General features: G+C 42.7%; 1 protein-coding gene across 4 annotated transcripts in view; it reads right to left on the bottom strand.

Moving 5' to 3' along the window:
* The window catches only part of EML1 (EMAP like 1), a 111,267-nt gene extending 85,092 nt beyond the window's left edge, over nt 1-26,175 (bottom strand). For 3 of the 4 annotated variants that reach the window (XM_050898368.1, XM_050898371.1, XM_050898370.1), the window contains exon 1: nt 3,555-3,684. In XM_050898368.1, the coding sequence (XP_050754325.1) occupies nt 3,555-3,621 (67 nt within the window). In that variant the 5' untranslated portion in view covers nt 3,622-3,684. Of the gene's footprint in view, nt 1-3,554; nt 3,685-26,048 lie in introns of those variants that run through there. The other variant, XM_050898367.1, reaches the window with a different exon arrangement.
* Nucleotides 26,176-26,879: the final 704 nt, after the last annotated feature.

Here is a 26,879-nt window from a genome sequence, read left to right as displayed (position 1 = left end):
ACTTTTACCTTCAGCTTAAATAACACATTACTAACACCCTGATTGACTATAAATAAACGTAATAGCTTTCTACCTAAGAACTACATAAAAGTTACATCAATACCAAGGAAGGCATCTATAACCAGGCACAGTTAATATTATCCAAGCTTTACTTTTCAACATGCAAAATAAACCAACAGTGTTCTTCATTACCTAGAAAGTGAGATGTAAGTTGAGAACTGCCCTTAGACAGGCATTAAGAGGAGTTATTTTAGTGTCTTTCCTAAAAATAAACAAACAGAATAGGCACAGCAACTAGCAAAACATTTTGTGCATCTGAAGAGACTGTCCTCTGAAAATCAAGACAGAGATTTCAAACGAATGTGATAAACTCCTCCAAAGTAGGTATGTACTTTCCTCTGAGTTTACAACTAAGGAAACTAAGGCAACAAGAATGAAATAACTTGCCTAAAATCACATTGCAAGTTTGTATTTCTTGCTTTCATGCTATCTCAGACTGACACTTGCATTCATTAACACAACATTTCTCAAACGCCAACCCTACCCTTACTGTTCTGCAGAACAGAGTTGAAGAAAGTAGGTGTCTTTGAACTAGCTGTGCTAAATATTTGCCCTAGATTTTAGACATGCAGCTCAACACAAACATAATTTCCTCACCTCTTTCTTCTCTCCCTTCCTTCTCCATTTACCATATTTTTTTACGCATTGCAAGCCATAAAAATATGTTACTAAACAATCACGTAGACTAGATCTGCATATAAGTAAAGAAGGGGCGGGGGGAAGACAGACCCAAATTCTTCTCCTGAACCCAGAGCCCTTTCTAAAGAGAAAGGGAGGCTTGGGGTAAGTTTGCCCTCATATTAGTCCTTTCCTCTCTGACCAGGTCCTCCAATAGCCAAGATCCTGCTCCCTCATGCCCATCACAACCTCCTGCCCACCACTGCTCCCTTCCTCCCCCATCCCCTCTGCAGCTGCCACCCGCCCCGAGCAGGGAGAAGGGACCAGGAAGCGGGAGAAGCTGCAGCCGTCCTTGGGCCCAGGCTAGAGCTCAGCTGCTACCCTAAAGGTGATCCGCAGTTATTTTTACAGGAGCTCAGTCTTTGTATCCTGATCTTTCCCAACACAATACGTACAGGCAGTCTCTTTATCACTTCTTCAGTTTGAGACCATCAGAAAATTCCATCATGTCTTTACTTGCAAAACTAAAATTAATCCTTTCTTCTGTGTTCCGAACAGAAAACCTTACAGCATACAGCGATGATCACTTTGAGTGGTTACCAGCCATTTCTGTATTTCACTTTACCCTACATCACATTTTCCTTCACATCTCTACCACTTGCTTGCTCTGTTTGGTTCTTCTTTATGCCTGCCCCACTCCCAACTTTACATCGTCTTTCATACTACCCATTATGCTTGAAAGAGCTTTCCACTTCCCTGTAAAGCAATTTTCTTTTCCTCTTTCAACCTCAAAACCCTCACTGGCATCCTCCATCTGTGTTTCTTTCCTCGTGGATCATGTGTGTCTGTGTGAAATATCTGACCACCTCAAGGCAGTACTCAAAGGCCCGATTCTCTTTTTCTTCCTCATCTCATCTAGTACAGTCTCACTGAAGGCTAACTCATAAAAGGAAAGGCTTCTGAATTCAACCACTTCCTTTTATAAACACAGAATAATACAAGTTTACAACAACCCTTGAGCTCACTATCTACAATGAGGTGACAGCTAGGCAAGCGATCTCGTCAGTAACATTCTAGAACATAATACTTAAGGATTAACTAAGATTTTAAAACCTACGTACAGCATAAATACATATGGCTTATTTCCATCAGGTATAATAGGTGCTCAGAGTTACAAAACCAACATGAGTGACAGTTCTCAGAAATAAGCTACTCTGCGTATTCAAACTATTCAGAAACTGCTGCTACTCCTACTGCTCCCACATGCATGCTACTATCATGAACACTGTAAAAGCAAAGCCCAGGGATTTTGGTAGGAAGACAGCTTGCTTATAAATGGGTTAGAATATAAACTCTGAAATACATTGCTGTATGTTTTCTTTTTAAAAATACTTACAATGAAATATTTATTAAGTTTAGGCAAAACAGGCATCTGCTATTAGCGTACAACCCCCGTACATAGTCATAGTTTTCTCTCCTGAAGAGTTCTGAGAATACGACATCACCACACAATGCATAGCCCACACGCACGACTCGTCATGCCCTGAAAAACGGCTCCCACAATCTCAAGGTCCACACGTATTAAGAGTTTTCTGCTAACCTGTCCCTTTCTTGCACCACATCACAAAGAAAATCATGTAAAATTTATCATCTTCATTTCCGCCAAGAGAAGAGGCAGCTATGTTTGATGCAGTTGCTGTCATGAAGCAATTTAATATGAACCTGACTCCAGCTGTTCAGATAGTAGTAGAAAGCCAGACCACTACTAAAATCTGGAGGAATAAGAGATCCACAAATCAATTTCCAAGGAAATATGAGATTATGAATGCTTGCAATTTTGCTGCTAGGAAGTAATAACTAGAATCAAAATAAGGTATTTTGAGCTTAAAGTTTACCATGAAGAACTGTTTGTAACATTTAGGATACCAGATTTATTTCCCCCCAAATAACAGTAAACACCAGCTAGTTGAATAATCCCAAATACTATGCAGGCCAATTTCCAAATACCTCCTCTGAGGATACTGGCAGTTCCTCGTCTCCTTCCTCCTTTTTTACAACCTGTCACTGCAGCCCAGCAGCTCCCCTGTCACACTGCCCCCCAGGTGACGCCACCACCCCAATAGCCCCTACCTTAAAAAAAATAACAGAAAGAAAAATCAGTAACTGCAGGCCAACTTACCTTAACTCCACACAGGCATCTGACACCTAAAAACTGTCCTTCGCCGGTGTGGAGAGCCGCTGGGTGGGCTCTCCGGGGAGGGAGCGGAGCGGGACGCGGGCAGGGGGGCGGAAGGACACCTGCCCCAGCCGCACGGCACCGCGCCGCGCGCCGCCGGGACGGCTCTCGCCGCCGCGGTGCCGCCGCTGCGTGCCACTGCGCGCCTCAGGGTCACATACGTGTGCTCATAGTTTGGTCGCACACATACATCTGTGTACGTTGGCATAGGCGCAGCGGAGACAGGCAGCAGTGGGTGATCGCTTGGGCTACCAGATCTGCCTTTGAGGCAGATATACACACACGTATCTATAATATATACGTATATATACACATACGCACACATATCTATACATGTTTCCGTGAAGGAGGTGCAGGAGAAGTTCCTCACAGAGGCACCCCGGCGCCGAGGGCTGGCAGGTTTCCCGCTGTATAACGGGGGAGGCTGAGGGGGGTGAAGTTTCCTCCCTCCTCCTCCTCCTCTCCCCGAGTTACGCTGCGGAGCCGGGCGGCCCTGAGCGGCGGAGACGCCGCCGGCAGCCTCAGGCAGGCCCGCTCCCGGCGCTGCCTTCCCCGCGCCGGCCTCCGTCTCCGCCCCGCCGGGGCGCCGGGACACCGCTGCTCGCCGGGGGCGGCCGCGGGAGGCGGCCCCCGCCCTTACCGTTGCAGAACTGGAGCAGCGAGGAGGTGTCGTAGAGGCTGCTGTAGCTGGAGAAGCCGTCCTCCATCCTGCCGCTGCGCTCCCGGCCTCCCCTCGGCTGTCCCGGCGGCCGCCCGCTGCCTCCTCGCCCACACGCTGAGGAGCGGAGGCGGCTGGGGCCGCGGCGGCCTGCTGCCTGCCTCACTCAGTTGCCATGGCAACCCATTCACTCCGCCGCGGCTGGGGCGGCGGCCGCTCCGCTCCGCTCCGCCGCTGAGGCGAGGGGGAGACCCGCGGGGCGGGGCGGGGCGGGGCGGGGCGGCGTCACGGCGCGGCGGCGGGGGGGCAGTGGGGGCGCGCCCCTCACCGGCCGCGGGGCTGCACCCCACCCCCCCCCCGCGCTCGGCGGCGGCGGCGGCGGCTCGCCCTGCGGCTCTGCGGCGGGCGGCGCAGCCTCCGCCCCGCGGCTCGCAGGCGGGGGGGAGATCCCGGCGCCGCGGCGGCGGCGGCGGAGCTCTGTCAGAGCACGGCCGGCGGGATCTCGCGGGAAGGGAGCCGCTGGGCGGGCGCGGGCGGCGGGAGGGCCGGGAGAGCGCAGCGGTGAGGCCCGGGGCACCGCTAGTTCGAGCGGGGAGAGGCGGGGGGGGACGCCGGGGCGGCAGGGCGAGCGAGGAGCCGCGGCTTTCGGCAAGCGCGGGGCCGGCGCGGCCATTTCGCCTCAGCCGCCCCGCCGAGCCCCCGCGCCGGGCCAGGCCGCCCCTGCGCCGCCGAAACCCGGCCCTCGTCTGAAAGAGGGGCCGAGCCCCGGTTGCCCGTGCCGCGGCGAGGGGCCGTGCCCCCCGCCTGACCGCGGGACCCAGCGAGACGGGGTGTCCTGATCGGGGCGAGGTGGAGCAGAGCCGCGTCCCGTCCCTGCGGCGGGACGTATACCCGCCGAGCGGCTCGGAGGCTGAGCCGCAAGTGCGGCCACGCAGCCACGGATGGGAGCGTCTCTGGCTTCAAGGCAGAAGTTTTCAGAAAGCGTTGGGGCAGGCTGTCAGCTGGGGAGCGCGGTGTATAGCCTCTGCGTCCCTCCTGACTGCAGCAACGCTCTGCTTATGGCTGCTTTATCTGAAGCTCCTCTCGCTTCTTGCGCTGAAGCAACGGACAGCCTGTAGTTGCACCTCAAGTCCTCCACTGATTTCAGCGGCCGTTCAACTGGCTACAGGATAGAGTTGTCAAGATAATGTTGTAATTGATACTCTCTTACAATAACAAAAAAAAAGGATACATACTGTAGTTTGTTATGCCATTTTATACAGTTTTAACTATTTAGTTTGAAGAATACTATACACTTTTCCAATATAGGATACTAAAATAATTTCAACTGTTTTTAATATTTGTATCTAGGTATGTTTATAATGTCCATTCATGGTGAGATGAGGGTAGCGGTACAAAACTGGAGGCTAGTAATACTGTAAAATTGTTTTATACCTTATGGGCTTCAATTTCTGTCCTAGGGATGTTGAAGTGTCCAGTGACTGAAAGGCATTTTTATTACAAGCTCCTCAAGGGACACAAGAAAAAGAGTGCATTCTGTATCTAGAGCACGTTTCATCTTGAAGAATGCCAAAGCACTTAAAGCATGTCTTCAGGTCTCAGTCCTTTCAGGAGCTTTTTGCAGGGCAGTTCCATCATGTGGATCCATTTACAGGCATAGGTTCGGTATATATGAGTCTTTTCACCAACCACTAAACCATGGTAGTGCTAACACAAAAATATGCTATAAAATCAGGCAGAGGTATCAGTTCCATATTAAAGTGGAGTGAAAAGTGCTCCCTCCTGAATTGCCAGTGCCAATATCGGTAGAGTTGAAGTCGTCTCCAAGACAAGTACTTACACAGCCCGATGGTGCTTAACTTGTATCTGACAAAAACAACTGCATTTTATAGCTGTGAGCTATAAAATAACAGAAATTTGTGGTAGTTTAATTAAATTTAAAAAAAAAAGCATGGAAGAGAAAATTACTTCAAAAATACTAAAGAGAATAGATTTTCTTAATGTTTTAAATGAGCCATGATTCTTTCTCATCTTTAAAACTAACACAGAGCCCTTAGGGTTTTCTCATGACCTTTTCATTCATAAGCCATCAAACTTTTAGAAGATGCCATATTGTTCTAAAAAATTGTACACACAGAAACATATATGCATGGGATTTTTGGCAGACAAGTCACAATAATAGAAAAATGAAGCTCATTTTTAATACAAATTTTAATTAAGAATTTCCTTTATTTTAAAACACCATTGCCGTGATTAGGTTATTCTTTTTGAGGTTGAGAAGTGTTTTAATATGCTAATTTTCCACCAGCTAGAGACAGTTTCAGTACAAGTAGCATGCTCACCGTAAGATGTCAATAGCTTAACCTATACCTCCTTCAGATGTGCAAGTTTTGGCAAATAAATCTATGAAATCTATGCTATCTAAAAGTATTGTGTCTGTAGTAAAAAATGTGTTGTCAGTGAGAGTGCTACAAAGATAAGAGAAGTAAACGCCAAATAACCTTGACGACATCTGCCAAAGCAGAAGAAAGGACAAAAAGGGGCAATGCAGCTCCCTTTCGGACAGCGGAAATTAAAAGTCACTTAGAAACTCAAATCTAAACCTGATCTGAACATGGCATCATTAAAGGAAGATACAATATCTAAAACCTTGCAATAGATTACCCACCGAAATTAGTTGTGAAGGTGTCAGTGAAGCCTGTCAGCTCACCGCGCTGCAAATCAGCTCAGTGATGTGACAGAAAATGATCTTGGCTCCAGTCTCCAGACGCTGTTATGATGCCATTATATTCTGAGGGCAAGGGTTAGAAAAGGAAAACAGTTTCATAATTTAATTGCAATGATTTTGAGACCTGTTACAATCTTATTACACTAAACTGCACCACAAGGCACAAAATGAAAAAGAAATTGTGTCTGGGTGTGGGAACAATGGGACAATGGATCAGAAGGATGCACTAACGTGTCTCTGGGAATTCTGCTGGTATGGTGAAACAAAACACTTCTTTTTATTGTCCGTTTTTCAGTAAACTATGGCTTTAATCATTTGTACAGATCAAAGCTAGTGCATCAGAAAAGGGGAAATCATATCGATGGGCATGTGGCATCCTGAGCAATACAGTGGGACTGACGTGTCTGGAGGGGATTTGTTGCTGTATGTTTGTGCACGCTTATTGTTGGCAGTGTCAGAAACTCTGTATGATACATTTTTGAAAGCTGTATTTTGTAACTAATGATTTAAATTTCATTTGTGTTGAGTAGTGTACTACAAATTACTATTTTCTAAGTAAGAACAAAAGAGCTTTTACCCATCCCTAGCTGAATTTTCAGGAGTTAATACTCTAATTTTAGGACAAAGAAGTCTTGCTTTCACTCCCTGTTAATAGGCTGTAGTCAAATAATTTTGATGTTTTATGTATTCCTGTTCCTTTTTCATTTCTGTTTCTTTTGCATTACTAATAAATACAAAAAATACCCTGCAGCAGGTTCATATCAGAAATATTGTCGTTCATAACTCTCAACAGTATAGAATTGTATAGTAGTATAAGAAGATGTTATAGCTAACGATACTCTCAAGTCAAGAGTGAGCTGTCCCAGTCACCATGTCAATATGAAACAAAGAAATCTGAGTTACGGTATCCTCTTAAAATCCACTAAAATAGCGGACACTGATTATATAAATCTTATCCCTGTACATTAGCAATAATGTTGAGGGAAAAAGCCCAATACAAGCACGTTTCGCCTGGCTGGTAGAGATGGGCTTTTGAGGAGGGACTTTCCCTTCTGGGTCATTTCTGTGGCTCTGTCCTTTGACAGCGTCAGGCTGTTCTCACCGTTTGGTGATAGCTTGGACAGTCTGCCCTTCATACCTGACACCTGGGTCTGTGCCGAGTGCCACTGCCTTCGGCGGGCTTGTCAGGGAATGAGATGATGGCACTTGGTAAGGGAAGGAAGTTGGGATTTGGATGTCAGTGGCAAAGCCTGCTGTGCAGAGCTGCTAACGGCATCAGGTGTAGTGGGCCCTTCTTTGCAGAGTTTACAGGAGGTGAAGGCTTGGTTCACCACAGAGGCTGGAAGGTTCTTCTTTCAGGTCAGTGCAATGTGTGTCTGCTGAACAGATCGGGAAAGCTTGGACAGCCGCTGCACACACTGAACATATTTTGTAACTAGAGAAATCTTCATCAGGCAAAGCATCTAGCACCATCAGCGAATGTGCTGGTTTTGCTAAAATTTATCAGTGGATATAATTACAGCATCTATTTTACCATGACTCACTTTTGAAGAGCCCCTCAAGCTCTTTAGCAATCATTTGATAGGTCACGTTTGCTGCAGCATGATCAAAGGGAGCTGAGCTCAGTTCTGTAGCTCACTGTGTTTCCATTTAAGACATAAGAGTCCATTTCACCATTTACAGTCTTAATGCAGCAGTCAGTCTCTGCTCGAGCCTGGAAGGTTTTAAATTGTGTATTTGTTCAAGTTTTGCTTTTCCTCTGTGAGTCAGAGGTTTCATCCATTAAAAAACTGAAGCACTGCAACACTTGGTGCCTGGCCCCAGACTGCAGTCCAAAACACAAGGTATCACGTGTGTGCTTCTCCCTGAATCATCTATCACTCATTCGAAACAGAAGAAATGGGCACCTCTTCCAGCCGTTCATCACCAGCACTGGGAGTTAGGTGGTCTGAAAGCTGGCATCGGAGCACAGACCTCATTTCACTGGCACGGTGCTCTGCCGCAACGTCGGAGGACACGGTGCTTCGGCAGGAGCCAGAGGGCCAGCGCTGGGCAGCCGCGATGCCTAGCAGCAGCAGCAGCAGCAGCAGCAGCAGGCTACGCACTGCGGGAGCCCCAGGGAAGGAAGAGCCAGCATCTGGGTTTTAGGCACTTGCAGGATGAGATCAGCAATTAGCAGACGGGGGCTCTGGGGTTAAGTTTTGGATTTAGCTGCCCAAAGTCTGCCGAAATCTTGATTTAGATAGAATTTTCTTTTTTTTGGGGGGGGGGTTGCTCTTTCTCTTCAGTGAGCAGCAGCAGAGATTGTTTGGGTTTTTTAAGAGAATTTCATGCGGTTAATAAATTGTCTTCGTGCTTCAGAAGTGGCTTTTCCTCACCACTAGACTATCTCCAGGTATTAAAGTGGGGTTCTCTGTCAGGGTCCTATCACAGGCTCAGATGAGGATTTCCTCTCTTACTGTGGGGTAGGAAAGGAAGAAGTGCCTTGCCACCCAGTCTCCTTTGTGAAAACACTTTAACTGCTGGAATAATCGTTCATTCTAAATAGCAGGACTCCAGCATTTCAACCACGGCAGGGGTCTTCATGAATGTCACTACAAAGCACGCTTCATGTGTGTGGGAAAGATGGGGTATAAGGGGAGGATCACCATTATGCCTGCACAGTCTGAGTGCATTAAAAATACAATATAACAAATGTGGGATGAAACCATCAAAGGTATGCATGTTTTACAATCCAAATGAAAATATGTTGCAATATGTCTGTATACATCATGTTGTTTCGAATGACATATATTGGAATTGTGGAATTTTCCCTATAATTAATAAGAATATTCTTAATCATACAGCCCAGGAAAAAGAAAATATTTCTTTGCAGATTGATTAATTTGTAAATACAAAGAGAAGGCTTTGAAGATGAAAAGAATAATGCTTTGCACATCTATGACTCTTGCCATTCAAAGATGGGAGGCTGCTCAGCAAACAGTGGTGCCTTCAGACTTGCACCACCTTTTTGAACTAAATGTTGTCTTTATTTTAATTATTTGGAAAATGAGAGGGAAAACATGACACAGCCAAAGTCACACCAGGAAGTCAGTGACAGAATCAAATCAGAATAACTACCAGTTGAGTGCACTAACCATTAGACTACCCTGCCTGCAAACACTGAAGGTATTACTTGTACGGTTTATTATGAAATGCTTTCAAGCATAGTGCCTGCAGTAGAAATACCCTTATTTTTGTAAGGTCCCCTAACAAGTTGGGTTCAATGCACATCAATGTATGTGATGGCCAACTGCAGACTTGTTACATCCACAGATATAACATTATGATACTAAACTGATGAGAAGCAAAATACGCTACAGATACACAGGAATGCAACTCCTTTTCCACCTTCTGTGCAATCTGTGTTGGGGAACAGCATTTCTGACATATTAATACTCTGAGAGATTGATGTGAAGAGGCACAATGATGGATGGCATCACATGAAGAAATCATCCGTCTGCTCTTCAAAATTACTCCTTAAAAGTTTTCAATTCTAGCTCAGCTCTGCAACCCTATTTTAGTGGCTTCAGCCCTCAATAGAGGCTGAAAGCTTCCACTAGCAGAGCTCTTTAAGATCTGTGTGTTCAGGGGCACGAATCCTACCTCCTGTGAGAGTGGCTTCTCTGGTTGCAGGTACAATAGCTTTGGCACAGGTTCACCAGTTTACCAGCCAGGGCACAGGAGAGTCATCCCTACACATCTGTGTCACTTCCCACGGGGAATTCCGTGCCATCAGAAGGAGCTTTCCTGCACCCTCTGAAACCTCAGGGAGCCCCAGGCATGTAGGTGTTGAGAAATGCTTTCAGCGAGTACGAAAAAGAGATGCTTTTGTGTGGCTAGCACCACATCGACGCTCCTCCTGCACATGGCTGAGATCACTGATTTTGTTTTAATTTTTATGTTATGATTATAAAGATGTTGCTGTGACAATAAATATTCCAGAGGTCTATTTTATGCATATATTTAAGTCATATTTTGCTACAGTTTAATATCTGGTTTATAAAAAGCCACAGCAATATAAATCTATGCCTTCTGAATTATATTACAGAAGAATAAGACTAGAGGAAACTATAATGTAGATATATTTTTTTTAAATGGTACTTAAATAACAGCATGGCAAATTGATCATTAAGATGTACATAAAAATTGCCATTTTTTCACAGTGGTACTAAAATAGTCATTCTGTTCAATTTTTAGAATAGCATTTTAATTTGACTGTAACAATTTACAAGAATGTGTAAAACTCAGAAGCAGAAAACAGGATATATGTCCAAAGGATATATGTCAGCTACACTGTGAGAGAGAAGTCTCTGTCCTCCGCAAACAGATACCCACAGTGCCTGTGAACAAAGGGAGGTATCTCAGCACTATTTCTTACGTTCCCCGGTCAGCAGGATGGTGATTTAAACTTGTGCCTTATCAGAACTGATATTCATAATTTCCCACCTTCCCTTGTCACTGTTTCACTGTTTTCAGCATCCAGCACAATTAAGGGCATCTCATGGGAACCGATGCATACTAGGAAAATTTACTGTCAGCCATGTAAATAATAAAGCACACATAAAAATGTATGTGTAAGATGAAGCACTACATCCGTTCAATACATTAATGTTAGAAGGGCCTAGCCAATCTCATTTATGTCACTTTCTACATTTGCAATAAGAGCTAAAATTGGTAATTTATGTTACTGGAAATTTGCCCAGATATGGAAAATTAACTATGGCAAGTGTCTTCTGAGAGGTAGTTGGAAAAAATACTGCATTTCTTTTAGTGGTTTCATATGTTACACTTGCTTTTAGTTAGGGGTTTATTGGAAAAGCTAATTTGTGCTACTAAACAAGTCATAGAAAGTAGTTGCAGAGCGTTTACCTGTAGTCTTAACTCCTGCCATCACATATGCCCATTTACCACCTCAACTAACCTAGCTTAATGTTTTGCTTATCCATCTCCTGTATCTTTCATCAAATACAATACTAAGTATACCAAAAGAGGTAGGGAAAGAAAGAAGACAATATTCTGTTTGTACAGTGTGGGTTATTTCTGCAGGGGACAACAGAAACTCCACTGCTTCAAAATCATTGAATTTCCATGAGCTTTTCCCGAGTGGGTGGAGGAGCGAGACGGTGGAAGGCAGGATGCCCTACAAGGGGTAGGCAGGAAATTCAGCCCACTAGACTCACAGATTCCTTTGATATCTGCCAGAGCCCAAGACCACCTACACTGAGACCTTCATCCCTCCACTGCTTTTGCTGCGTCAGCCCATTTCTGCTTTCCCAGTACAAGATCCCAAGACACAACCTGGGGATGGAAGAAAACAGTTAAATTGTCAGCTAATCTAAACTTGGCTGGCTTGAGAAAAAAGCAATAGGGAACAATCCTTTCCTACAGTTTTCAACATTACTGTACACTAATTTCCAGCATGGACTGTAGCTTTTATTTTTGTGGGTAACTATAGTTTTGTTTTGAATTAAACTTTTTTATTTACTTTGGAACAGAATTTGGCTTGGAAGAAACTTTTTTGTTCTGGTCTGTGCAATCACCCAAGGCCCACATTGTGATCAAAGCAATTTTGTTTTACGTGTGTTTTTTCACAGTCATTTCTTTCTACGGATTCATAGCAAGTGTATCCGTAAATTCAGATAAATTCCACTTTTCACCTCCTTTTGACATATAAAACTTAAGAAATAAAATGCAACAAACGAAGTGATTGAATCAAAGAAGCCTTCACTGAATTGCCCAGGAACATGAATAGACATCAGGGTTCAAATTGCAGGATCAGGTCCATACAGTAACAAAATATTTGGCTTTTGGGGAAAGAATGCTGGTTGTTCTTAAAACACCTCTGCCAGCCAGTGCAAGGTGTAGGATTACTAATCCTCCTCAGGGGAAGCCATGCGTGGCATTCTTCTCTTTGGTGGTGGCATTCAAGAGAGCCCTGGACAGAGGAAAAAGTAATAGGGGCAATAATGACAGTCTCTGAATGAAGCCCTGCGAAATAGCTCAGGCCCTCCCTGCCGCCTGGCTGCCAGCCATCCAAGCATGAAGAACAATCGTGCATTTGTTTCGGATACCGTCACCTAATTTTAAAAACGCTTCCTGATGCAGCCATTTAATTCTTAAGTATTTCGCCACCTGACGTTCCTCTCTCAAGCTTTCAAAGAAGCGAGAGAAAACCAGAGCTACAGATAAGGGAAAGGAGGGAAACTAAAAGGATTTTGTCATTAGCGCTGTCATAATTCAAGAAAAAAAGGGCAAGAAGACAAGTTCTTGTCAACTTTTTGATGCCCAATAACCCCTCCTTGTCCCACCACTTTCTGACAGAATAAATGCTGCAATAAAGAATAGAATGAATCTCAAAAGAAAAATATGTGTTGTGTGCCATAAATTATACAAGCAGATGCAGCCATGAACGAAAGAATTAAGAACATAAAACCCCTGCAGCGTGCACTGGCTGATGAAGGGCTGGAGGTTGCCAAGGGACACTGCATGACCACCATGCAGTCCAAGCTAGGATCTTCCTCTAAACATCAGCCTGCAGCCCTGTCATGCAGGGGCTTGCTGCCTTTTCCTTCACATTCTTCCTCTTAAACAGCTCTTTTACATATCAGTAGCTGTTTAATGAATGTTTTGGCCATAACCAGCTTGTGGTATATTTTACAGATGTCTGTAGAATCTTGCAATGAAGAATTTTGCATCTTTTCCCCAAATCATCCCTTCAGACAAATATTCCCACCTGAAGGTGAATGAGTCCCCCAAGACTAAGGGATGGGTAGAATAGGCCAAGGGCCAAGTCTTCATCTGCTGGAACCTTGCAGAGCACTATCAGCTTCAGATGAAGTCTTGATTTCATTACTTTTTATTTGTTAGAAAAAGTGTTATATAGCTTTATGGTGCTATATACAGAAGTAATTACAAATAACCTAGCTAGCTGCTTAGTGCTCATCAGAGACTGCATTCAACTAAACAGTTTTTTGGCAAAGTCAAAACTCTGGATCCAGATTTCTCAGATTTACACATCTATAATATCTCCCCATCCTTCATGACATCTTTTATTTCAAGACATCGGCAGCTATTTTCTTATTCAGCAATCATTTCAGCAGGGAAAAAAAGCTTAGCAATATTGATGCAATTTAGTGTCATATGACCAATTAAGAAAAAAATGCATTTCAAAGAAGTTGATGGCATTCATTTCATATCAGTAAGATGTTTTAAAGAAAACCTGTATAAGACTCTGTAAAAGGACATTTTGCCAACTTCACTCTTTTAAATGTCATTTGGTGACCATCCAAGAATAAGGAGTAAATAATACTTTATGCTGGAAAAGAATACATATGACTCATGATTTTCAGCTGTCATCCATGTGAACTTGTGGAAAATGATGCAATTAGAGACCAGAAGCAGAGCAAAATATCTGTTTACATTCAGCTCTGCCGAGCAGATCAGAACTGCTGGAGAACTGCAGAAAAAATGTCCTTTTCTCTTTTGCTCATGTCCTCCATGGGCTATGTCCTGCTTGGAGTTACATTGTATTCAACGAATACAATTGGGGGAGAGTCTTGACATGATTTAGCATTTTGTACTTTTTCCATTCCTCTGATGAAGAGTGTTTGCTCTGTCATTCATTCACCATTTCTTTCCTTGTGAAATCAGGAAATATGGCATATGAAGACTGAAACCCAGGGTTTTTCCATCCCTGCATGTTTTCCCTTGGAGCTCAGAAACTCAAGTTATCCCAATGTAGAGGAAGGAGAGGAAATGTGGTAATAGAGCCCCTGGCTTCATCACAAGCCCCTTTCTGACCTGACCAGAAGTATATAGACAGGGATTGAACTATTCAGGATAAGTATAGATGAATGGCAAAAGTACATTGAGGTAAAATCAGAAAGACAAAAGCACAAAATAAGATACAAGCAGGGACAGTGAGGTAACAAGATGTCATTCTACAAATGCGTATGAAGAAGGCCAGGAGAGTGCTGGTCCACTACTCAGGGGTGCAAGACATCTATCAACAGACGACACGGGGAAGGTACAAGTGATTAATGACTTTTTTGTATCTGTCTTCATTAAAGCTGTATTTCAACAAGCATGTTAAGCCGGTGCTGTTGCTGAAAAATGTAGTTACACCCTCCCTGCTCCACTCCGTTCCCACCTCCTCGCTGCCCTCCTGCATCCCGCTGCCACAGCAATTTGTAAGGGCGTGCAGGGATCTGGATGGGGGAACTGATCCAGCTGAAAATTAACCTAGCAAATAGATGATTGTTACTAGGGTCAATTAGTTCTGCAGTTTGGTTCATCTCATGGCTGCACTGTATTCAGATAATGTTTTTCAAATTAGCTAGATTTGTTAACTTCATCCTATGATGCTTAAAGGGCAGACTGATCCCAGGATGGGTAGTTACTGTCTCTGAGTGACTAGATGTATAGGGTGTCAGAGGATCAGAAATAGGAAAGCATAGTGCCTGTCTTTAAAATGGGGTGAAAAGAACGAACTAGGAGATTATCGATCAGTCTGGTTAAATTCAGTTCCTGCCCCAAAATCTAGGATTTTTTTAAACAAACTATTTATAAGTGTCTAGAAGATAAAGGGGAAGTGGGCAGCATTCAGCTTTAGTTGTAAGAACAAAGTCTGTCAAACCGGTCTAGTTCTTTCTATGACTGTATTGTGCTGTGGCGAGGGGAAAGGCAGTTGGTGTCATATAACTCAACTTCAGTAAGGCTTTTTGCACACTTATGACACTCTCATAAGGAAATAAGGAAACGCAGCCTTACTGACCCTGCTACACCTATTCTAACAGGTGTAAAACTGTTCAGGTAATTATACCTAAAAAGTGACACAAAATGGAAGGATGTATGAAATACGATTCTGCACGGTTTTGTCCTTAGTCCCGTTATAGTCCACATTTTCATTAGTGACTGAACAATGGAGCAGAAGACATACTTAGCAAATGTGCAGGTCACAGCTTGGGAGCTCTGCAAGTATGCAGTCAATAGGCAGATTAAAATTTAAAAAAAGATCTTGGCAGCTTGAAGGAAGTATCTGTAAAAGCAAGATAAAATGTACTAAGGACCAGTACAAGGGACTACATTTAGACAGGAATTATCTGCTGGAAGGTGGGTAATAACTGGTTAGGAAATAGCTCGACCAAGGGTAGACCACAAACCAAACATTGAGTTAGCTATGTTAAGCAGAGTGGAAAAGGCAAGCATCATACTGCGATGGATAAATAATCCTGAAAATGTATGAAGAAATCCTTCCACCCTATTCAGCATCGATAACACCTCAGTTGGAGCATTAAGTCCAGTTTAAATTGTATCAAGAAAGATTCTCATTCGGGTCAGACATTAAAATAAAAAATCTTTCCAACTGTAAGGGCAGTAAAGCACTGGGATAAGTTGCCTAGGGAAGTTACAGAGCATCCATGGAACATCTCTAAGGTAATTTTAGACAAATATATGTCCTGTTTGATGTGATATAGCTGGTCCTGCCTTGGGTCAGATTGACTAGATCAACTCTCAAGGTCTTTTCCAGCCTAGGTTTCCTGAGATCCACCTCACCAAGTTATTGTCCAGCCTATTAAGCTTTGTGAGGAACAGTAGCTGCAGGGTGCAGGGCCACTTCCATGGGCATTTTGTGGTGGTTCTTCTCATGTGAGGTTCACAAGAAATTGGCTGGAGTGCCTCAAGTAATCCCACTTTACTTACAAAATCTCTCTCAGTTGCTGTCAAGCTGGAGTAATATAAATTAGGACAGTGCTCCATTTTTCTGTTCTGAGAAGATCAAATCTTGTCCCCTTTTAAGTCACTGGCAATATATTCCTACCACCCCCAAGAGCAGCTGATGAAGAAAACAGTTTAATTAATGTCATACCAGAAAATAAAGTTGATATACCAAAAAATCAAGTCACTTTTCTGAGCACTCATGTACGGTGCTACTATTCTGGGGGCTAGTGATGGAGAATCAGCCTTTCTTCTCACGGTCACTGGTATGTGTCAGGTCAGGTCAACACTAAGCAATCACGGTCCACTAGTGCTCGTTATAAAATGAGCTAATGCCCCTTTCTCTCTTATGAGAAGGTACAAAGCAGACTAAAAACTTGGCAAAAAATCGCTATCACAGTTGCAATAGTGAAATGCCAAAAGCCTGAGTAGGCGTTAGGGCTGAGGTGTCCTCACTGTCCGCTTCCAAAACAATGTGTGGGATGTCTGGGATTTCATTTTTCTACTCTGTTCCCTTTTTTGGATCCACTCCTATAATGCTCATATGGACAAGGTGATGAAGTAAAAAGGCTGTTCACACTGACTGCAGTATTTGCTTTCAGTTACAAGTGTCTAATTGCTGTTTAGCAGGCAAACATGTACACCTACAGAAAGGGGAGCTCTCTCTGGGTTCGATGCTCTTGAGCATCTGTAATCACCACATCTGAAAATATTTTAAAGTGAGCTCGGCCTGTATTTGTCTTCATATCACAAAGTACTGCTAGGGATGTTTGAATCGAATGTTTGGGTCTGTTTATATTATTCCCTTGTGTGAGATGAAAGGCTTTTATGCCTCTCTTTTCTCTGCATTCACAGACACCTACATGTACTCATGGACTCGATGATCTTAAAGGTCTTTTCCAAACTAAACGATGATTCTATGTAAAGGCATTCTGTACAAACTGTCCTCCCTTTCCCTCATAAAAGAGTGATAATCCAATATGATTTATTTCTTAGCGGCACACTCTCCTAAACAGGCATTGAAAATTATCATTAACCTTGAAGGCTAGACTATCTATTTTCTGGACTTGCCCTTCACAGTGCTGGCAAAAGTAGTTTCTACAAGAGAAATTTGACTTTTACATTATCTAAGATACACATTTAAATTCATAAAATATATTAATCTTTTATATATTCCAGAACCTAAACCACAAAGTTTAAAATGATATCTTCACACTTACGAAACTCAGGTTTGCCATTCTGCTTAGGTGTCATAGTGTGACATTTGAGAAAGCTGTGACATTTGGATCTGTGTCCAACAGAGGGAGGTGTTCAGAAACACGGATTTGGTCCAAGCTCTTTCTAAGTTTAAGGAATTCAACAGAAGGAGGGGGGGCACACACAAATGCAAGTGAGCAACACATACTTTACTATTGCAATTTAATTCATTTAGGTGCTCTGTGAGAATTCAGGTGTGGAGTCACTGCCTACTTTACAGAGTCAGACCTACTCGGAAGGTTTAGGATCAGACCGACTGAGATGATTTGGTGGGAGGACTTCTAGATCAGACAGGTGACAGTTTCACCTTTGTGTCGGAAAGGAACTATGATTCTCTTAAAAATAAAAAGCACTATTTAGTTCATACCGCCTGATTGATGTAAGACAAACTCAAGCACAGGTCCAGTCTCGTAGGCAATTTGAGTTCAGTAAAAATCTGAAGTTATTCGGCTGTGCCTTCCTCACAGGCAGTCACTATGGCAATGGGAAAATATTGTGAGGTACAGGAATGATGGGAATATGACTCAGAGAGTACAGAAAAAGGAACACTCAAAAACATAACTCCCAGTAGGCACAGAGTACACTTTTCAAAAATATGCACAAATCAAGGATGATCATCTGGTACTGCTTTGCACCGGTGTGTTTGTTGGGGAACGCGGTTAATAAATAATGAGCCGTAGTGCTGCATATTTTCAGCCCCTCTGTTATCAGGGGGAAACAGAAGCTGGCGATGAAGGAAACGGCAGCGCTTTTCTCTGGTCCTTCCAGCCCTGCACCTTTCCCCACGGGACTGCCGTGTGGCTGGAACTGCGTTTATCGGTAATGGACAGGTTTGGACAGACTCAGTCAAGTCAGTGTGCGACTTCTGTGGCCTTTCCAAGTGGGAAGGCTTCTCCTTTCACTTGGAAAGCCACAGAGGCTTGTGGGAGCCCCTGTATGAAGTCTCCTGTCTCACTGACCCTAGTCCCACCGAACTGGGATTTGGCCCAAATACAAAGGAAGTAGCCCAAGGAAAGAGCCAGCCCGTGGGGAGATATCCCTATAGAACATCACATGAACAAGAACTACCAGGCTAACCCAGACCTGTGCTCTGGCTGGCCCAGTACCAGATGGGCTTCAGCTTGCCACACAACAGGCATTTATAAAACAGCTTGTCCTCAGGAGAATTTTCTCCCCAGTTTTGCTATTAGTTATTTAGTCCCAGGAAGCTTGAAGATGATAGATATTTATAGACATATATATACACACATATATATATACACATATATATTTTTTTTCCTTGTTTAAAAAAAAATCTGCCTCATGTAGCTCATGATGATTGCATGGCCTGTATTAATGCTAGTTATTCTCTGAATCCTTTATGCTTTTGGCCTCTGTAGCACTCTGACGTAGTTAGTCCCTGTCTATGCTCTGACGTAGCATAGATCAATTATGCATTGTGCAAAACCCTTTCTTTTAATCAAATTTATGTTCTGCCTTTTACTTCCTTTAATGTCTCTTTATCCTTGAACTCTGAGAAGCGCCAGATTAACTACTCTCTCTCTAGCATTCAATTTTTTCCTACGTCCTTCTCAAGCTTCCCCTTCAATTTACTCAAATCCTTCAATCGTTTCTGCCCTGAAGTAGGTGAGAGCTTCCTTCCTCATGGGTTTCTGGGACCTGTGGAGTTTGGGGGCTGTCCCCAAGCCTCCCCTCCTGACCTGCAAGCCGCTGCTTTTTCATGAGAAATTCAGTGAGCTGAAGCAGTCCTCCATGCCCTTTGATCCTGCTCCTCTGAGTTTTACTGTGGGAGGTACAACGGAGCCCTGAGGCATCAACATGATTATACTGTATTCTTTTACCTTAAAAATGCTGGCCACCAGTATTGTTGCTCAGCAACATGAAACTGTGTATCACTGCTGGCTTCATTAAACTTTAAAAATATTTTTCCTTACCAACTCAAATAAATAATTGACGATGATTTCAGTGTATATTTAGCATGTCTATTGGCATTCCAGTAAGTAGGTAAAACAGTTTTTATATTTTTAGAATTAAGAAGAAATAACTAATACTGGCTGTAAAATAAAATGTATAGCTGAAAAATACTTGCTCTTACATAGCAATTTGTAAATCGCTCAAAGATGATGTACCAAATAAATGTCAAAATCCTATAATTATTTCTTTAGTGAACACACTGCACCTTCTTTTTTGCAAAGATGATTAAATCTTATTGTACGGTTTCCTACTAGAAAAGACTACAACGACTGATCCTTTGACTTCTTTATTATACATGTATTGCTAATACAGGCAATTGAACACATTAAATGCATAAATAGAAAAGAAAAGATTTCAACATATGTATTTTCTGGTTGAGCAATAGTGCCTGGGGTTATTAAAAGGGAATGGGTTGTAAAACTCAAGTGTACTTTTCATCATCTAACTGATGGATTGCTTGTTACTCACCTCTAGCATGGGTCCCAGCTAAAATAAATTGCTGCAATCCTTATCAGCAGATTCTTTTCTATTATCTGCGTGAAGTCCCAGTTTTATCTAATTGGTGGCATTACCAGAACATTTTTCTGCAAATATAGAAGCCTCTTGGTAAATGCAGTTGCTACTTTAATCCACGAGAGGTGCGTTTAGATGCATATCTGTGAGCAGAATGGAGACAACCTGAGCTGGGGAGCTCTGGAGATCTCCAATCTAAATGACTGCCAAAATAAACATGAGTGGAGATAGAGGGATTAATCCTGTAATCCTTACTTAAGCAAAATTCCTGCTATCTTCAGTGAGATTCTCACTGGGGAACCGCTGTAGAAATTGGCCTAAATGAAGCAGAAATGAGAAAGGCCAAATTCTACCTCTGGGTGTGCATGTGTGACTTCCGTAAAACCTGAAGTGTGACACCCCAGGCCTGGGATAATCAGCACATAAATTCCCACCAAGCTCTACAGTACCAAGACTTTACTCGGTATAAATACCAGGCACATCCATACCCCCATAGGGAAACGTTTCTATCCAAGCTTCACTAAGAAGTGAGAAAACAAGTGCAAACTGAAACTAACGTTCAGAAATAAAATGTGCATTTTATTAAAAAATGTCTTCCATTTTAACCAATCCTAGGAGTGTTTGGAGCATTTGTCTTCACTGAACTCAGAGTTATTGCCCCCATTTTCCAGCTGGGATGGAAAACCAACATGCAAAGTTAAGTGATTTTCCACAGACCACACAGCAAGTGATTAGTATCATGGGGACGAATTAATCTTGGGTGTAAATCCATAAAGATTAATGGAGCTCTAACAGGGATTAATTTGGCCCATCATCTCTAAGGATAGCAAAACCAATTAGGTGATGTCATTAATCTTCTGGTTAGTACAGGACTTAAGCAATACTGAAAGAAAGGCAATAGAACAGGAGTGACCAAAGGATCCACTAAAACAGATGAATTGGCCATTCCTTGGCAGAGGATTCGCAGCAGGAGCCTTAAGTAGTGACGGCAGCCCTGATGTGCCCTCAGGCTCCCATCCCAACTGAGACACTCTACAGCAATCATTTATTTGAGGACTGGAGAGTCAGCCCAGATTTCAGTCACTGATTAGGTTTACATCTTTTCTTGGGGCAAGACTTCCATGAAACTGATTTGGAGTCAAATGTACTTATTACAGCCCTGGGATCTTCAAATCTTTGGAAAATATGAAGTGGTTAATGCCCTATGAAAAGTAGCACTTGAAAGATTCATAAATTTTAAAACTTCCACTTTTGGCCTGACAAAATGTGAACTATCCCATTAGAAATAAGTCTATAAGAAGGAAGTATTGCAAAATCTGTATAACTGACATGTTCCGAAATTTGGAAAAAAGTATCTCCTTATTCATTGGTTGGGACAATACAAAATTTCCCATCTTAAATACCAAAGATGTTCCTGATGCTTACAAAAGGGTCAAAACTGGCCCACAGCAGAGAATGATCTTTCTTCCGTTTGCCTCAGAAATTTTATTTTAAAGAGAAGCTAAATTAGACAGAAAGTTTTTTGTTAAAGGGTAATGACCAGCTATAACAAATGCATACAAAGCAGAGATGAACAGAACAACAAAAACTATGGCTTCCAGACCATGGTTGATGGAATTTATGGAAAAAGAACATCTGTGTCATTGGCAGGGTCTAGCGTGAGGACGTTGAATAGGAGATAGTGAATTTGTGCCCAAAAGTTATGGGCATTACCTAATAGGCCTGGTAAAAATGTTCCACTGGGATTTTGAAAGCAAAACTTGGCAACAGTGAGATCATTAAAACCCTACTGCATAGAAGCCCTCATTCAAAATGTAATAATATGTAGCAGGTTTTTCATTGTTATTAGGAGAAAAAATATTCTAGCTGTAATAGGGATCTTCCCATCAGTAGTTCTGCCTGAATAAGAGTTTCATGGCTGAGATTTCATAATCGGTGAAATGACTTAAAACTCCTTTCATGGGGATGTTCTTGGATAAATTAAAACCTCTTTCCTCATTTTATATAATGTAGGAGTTCAAGTGAGGTGACGTGCTCAGGCTGATAGTATGGCTCCATTCAGGAGGGAGGACGTCATGATGCTCCCTTGTATTGCGGCAGAGAAGCAAGGCTTTGCGAGGCAGGGTTTTCCAGCTTCCTTCCCACCCTAGTCGACTGAGCACTTTTTAGGAATGTAATGACACACTGCCGCATCCATCTATGAACAAAGGATGCTAAAAAGAGACATGGAGTAAGCACCTAATCATAATATGAAAGAAACTTGAATTTTGGCAGGGTGACTTGAATACAGAAGATGGAGTAGGGTGGAAATGTTTCTGAGTTGGTGCCATTAGTATGTCAGCATAAATACACTTAGGAGTCGATACTTTTAAATAGCAATTCCCGTAAGCCTAAAAATTGTGATGTGGAAAATTTTGTCAGCCAAAAATAGTAAATAAATGTACGAGGGACTGTTCCTACATGGTATCATCTATGTTTCAGAAGGGCAATGAAAACAACAGGAAATGCACTTAAGAAAAAGCTGTCAAATTAGGCCCATAATATATAAAAAGATAAAAGAATGTCTGTTTTAATATCATCCTTTGACAGATGGATCTGAAGAAATATTCTGAGAAATGGTCCAACACAAGCCTATGATTCCAGAAGGCCTTTCAGATTATAAAATGAAAATGTTTCTGTCTCACTGTTTGTTTCTGACAGCCATATTTGGTGATTATTAGAGGAAGAAATGATAAAAATATACTTGTTTCGTAAGTAGCTATTATATTGAGCATTGTAATTTCTAGGCAAAAAGAAAATCCTGAATATAGACAGTTGTATTTCAGTAGACTAGCTAGCTTAATACTAGTTTTCCTTTTAAAAAATAGACCAGCTTTATCATTAGTGATTAGGGCAAATGGGCAGTGACCATGTCACCATTTATCCAGCCTTTTTAATGTGCAAATATACCTGCAGCACAGTGCTGCAAGTGCAAGGCTATGTAAAACCAGACAGTAAATGTAAAACTGTGCAAAAGCTATGCAAAGCAAGTGCAGTAAATGTAAACCAGTTCATGCTTTCAGCTCTGGTATGACCAGGGTGGGAGCTGGGTACAGGTACCTTATCTCATCTTCTGCAGCTGATGTTTGTTGTAGAAACAATATAGCAACCAACACAGCATCACAGATATTAGCTCCATGCAAATAAACTTCTATTAAAGACGGTATTTAGTGTTCAGGGGGACAAAATCAATACTTTAGTGCTGTAGTAAATACCACAGTAAAAATACCTGACATTCAAATCCAAGTTACTTCATAAAAAATAACTCCACACAAACAATTACAGCCTGTCTAGTTCATATATCTTTGTTGCCCTACTTAAAACACATGTGTCAGAAATAATTTATGAAGGAAGATATATGCATATTCATAGCAGTTACTGCTTCACAAGTCCAGTTGCAGTAAAGCAGGAAGATCTTGGAGAAAAACAGTAAGAAAAGTAGTGATGGCAACTGCTTCTAGGCGCTGTGGAGCACAGCGAAGCCCAGACTTTGTCCTGTAAACACTGTGTTAGCTGTTTGCTGATCATGATTGGTATGGCAACTGCTGATTTCATTGGCAATTATCTCTGGTTCTGTTTTAAGAACAGAGTAACAGGCATCCCGAAATGCATGTATTTATGGAAAAGCCTTTTATGTTCTAGTTTGGATATATTTGATGCTATTCAGAGGTTTACTGGGTTCTTTTTTCCAGACTGCAAACACAATAATGGAAACATTTATTCATTGGCTTGCGTATATATTTAGTGCTATATATGGATTGTGGACACAAATGAAAACGTTGGCTTACATCACCGGATATATGTCATCTTAAAATTAGAGTAAGAGAACAGACTCCATGTAAGTATGTGAAATCTTCACGGTCATTTTGCAAATATCCATTTTACTTCCTATTTACATCAAATTAGCTCCTCACCATGTCCTTGCTAAGAAGCAGGAGCTTCAGCTGTGGTGGCAGCTTGCCCTCTTCAGAGGCACCAACTCAATCACTTCCTACCATCCCACAGTGCCCAGTGTCACCCTGAGGGACTTAAAAAATTGATTTCTACCAGCAAGCATCCCTTCAAATGTTTTCGAAGAAGATACCAGTCTGAAGCAGATGGTACAGGTCTGCCACTGCCATCTCCCTAGGGAAGGTACCACCTCAAGCCGCATTTTGGAGGGAACGCAGGTGCATCGCAGCGTGTCCAGGGGGACTAAAAGGGCCTCTCTCACAGAAAACAGAATATAGGTGCCCCAGCAAGTCAAGCCGGACACAATCCCCTTGCTTCGAGCACACAGCTGTCAAGGAGGTAAATATGAAGGTGAGACAGACCAAAGTCTGAAGTACATCCCAGAGTCAGTGTCCTGAGAGCATGAGCGGCTGGTTAATCTGATTAAAGGAGATGGAAAAACATCTTGAGGATGACCCGGCCGGGGGGGGAAGATCAGTGTGCAGTAAAAGCCAGAGAAGTGCCCAGGTGCACGCATGGCTCAGTGTCCATACCAGTAGACGTGCAGGAGGCAACCCAGCATGACTGTTCCCTGGACAGCTTCGTGGTACCCACCAAAAGCCGTCGTCCCCACCTCCCCGGCTGCCCTGCATGCTGGGAGTTCCCTTCCCACATGTGCTGGGCAATGTGAACTCCAACGGTATGATTAAAAGTAGTATCATTTATCCACATCTAGCTATCTTATCTCTATTTTGAACAAAGAAGAACCCATGAGGATGGATTCCTCATTCAATCTATTATAGATTACAGGCAATACATGACCCAGGGCCTTCTCAAAGATTTTTGTTAGAAAGGAAAAATATCTGCTCTTGCACAAGCCCTGGCATTCAGCCTCCCAGCCAGACAGTTTCAGACAGCTTCAGAGATCTCACTGTACTTCTGTCTTTCAGTAGCTCCTGGATGTCTGACCCAGCCCAATGCTTGGCTTGCGCCGGGATGGAGTGCCTTGGCTCCTTCACAGATCTCCTCCATCTTCAGTGTACGTGAGCCTATTCCACAAGAGCAAGTGTAACACTTTTGTAAAGCTCTCTCTGAACACAGCAGCCAGCTCCAAAAGCATCTTTCTACCCAGGCTGTCTCAGCTGCTCGCAGTTAATGAGTCACATGCTATATAATACAGCAATGGGGCTGTCAGAAGGGTTTTTGAACCTGTTCTCGCTGTGCAGAGCCCAGGTTTGATACATGCATAATTCAGGTAATACCATTTGCTGCTGTGATGCCAATTGCTGGACTCGGGCAGCTTTGTGGGATCGAGCGCTGTGAAGGGAAGGACTGCTGAGGGCGTTGGCAGGGGACGGCAATCGCTGACAGCACCTCCCGGGATTACACCTGCAGACCACAAAGTCGCTGCCATGTGCAAACAGCGGTCCCTGTACCCTGGTACGGGGGAGCTGGTATTTCTGGGGCTGGGTAGAAATGCAACACATTCTTCTTTTTTAAATCTGGTTTTGGTTTTGGGGTATGCTGCCAAGCTGTACAATGCAGGAGGAAGACAATACAGCTATTTAATCTACATAGATTAGTCTCTGCATGAACTCCAATCTCGGATTTTCTTGGCTAGATCTCAGGATGGGGATTACTTTTGTTAGCTAATGAGTAACATACATAAAAAGATCTACAAGTTTACTAATTAGGAAAATGAAATATATTTAAAATCAGGTATTTTGCTTGCTTATCTTGTGTTTTTACTTACTGACTGCAAGTACAGTTATGTATAATCTCAAGCTAGTAAGCAACAAATCCTTTCTTATTAAAGTAACTTAAACCATTAATGGCATTATAGCTTGCTTTAGATTTGTAGTCCTTTTTTTACTGCCACCTGTCTATTTTCCAGACTGTACTGAAGGAAAAGGAAAGCTATTTTCTGTTCTAAACTCACACTAAAACACTCATCATGAACAGGTAATACTTAAAAAGCAACAAGTCTATGAGGTCTTCAGAGCTCAGCACTGAGTCAGAACGATTTTTCTTGCTGTACTATGGTATTTAAAATCAGACAATACAGAAACAGATGCTATTTTACAGTATCATATCCAGACCACAGAAAACATCATTGCAGTAACCCTGTCTACTTACTACTTAACACCAAGCCACCATCACACTTAAGGAAAATTAATTACTTTGTAGATGGAGTTAAAATCCCAGCTGCTATAAAATACAAGGTAATCCTCATGTCAATGGCAATGTGGAATTAAGTAACGGAAGAAACGAGTGACCTGCACAGAACTCTGGTGCTCCGCTGTGGTCTGCCTGGGCCGGTTCCTCGGGGATGGACTTCATGTTCCTCAGCGATGCCCCCGGAGCAGCTGGTGGGTTATGTCCGGGACTCAAAGGGCTCTGCATGAGAGGCAGCTGGGTGCCTTATCTTCTTTTTATTTATGTGAAGGTTACAATGGCAGCAGACAGCAATGCATAGACGCTAAATTAATTAAGCTGGTTTTAAGCCACAGCATTAAGATGATGTCATAAGAACCCGCTTAGGATGGCAAGGTCACTGGAAAGGGAGAGTACATGTCCTGCAATAAAAGAATTTGTAGTTTGGAGGGCTTGTGTTGGATGCCCTGTGTGGACTTGTCAAACTGCTTGTTTTTCAAACCTGGTACCACCTGGAGAAGTACTTTTTCTATCCATTGAAGTATCCACCAGCATCTCTGATTTAAACAGGAGAGCTGATACACCTGCTTCAACTGTGAGCAACACACATTATGTACTCAGAAATGCATAAATTAGATATATTTGGAAACACACAGAACTGGGAAAATATTTTGATGCAAGATAACATAGTTCATATAATTTATGCCAGACTGAGTTTGTCTTTGCATACAAGCATGCTCAGATAGGCACGTCGGGTGACCAGTAATCTGCTCAGTTTACCACTTGCATTGACATGGCATTGCATTGCCATTTTGCATTGATAGTTTGATTATGTTATACATCTGAGCCTAAGATTTTTTTCTCTATTTCCTAAGTCACTAGTTTTGTAAAAATCGAGAACAGCAACAATTAGTTTCGATTTTCTTCATAGCCTTACAAAAAAAAAATTTAGG

Source organism: Gymnogyps californianus, chromosome 5 (assembly GCF_018139145.2).
Source record: "Gymnogyps californianus isolate 813 chromosome 5, ASM1813914v2, whole genome shotgun sequence".
Taxonomy (NCBI): Eukaryota; Metazoa; Chordata; class Aves; order Accipitriformes; family Cathartidae; genus Gymnogyps; species Gymnogyps californianus.
Note: the sequence above shows the minus strand (reverse complement) of the source record. Positions and strands in the feature narration are given on the sequence as shown.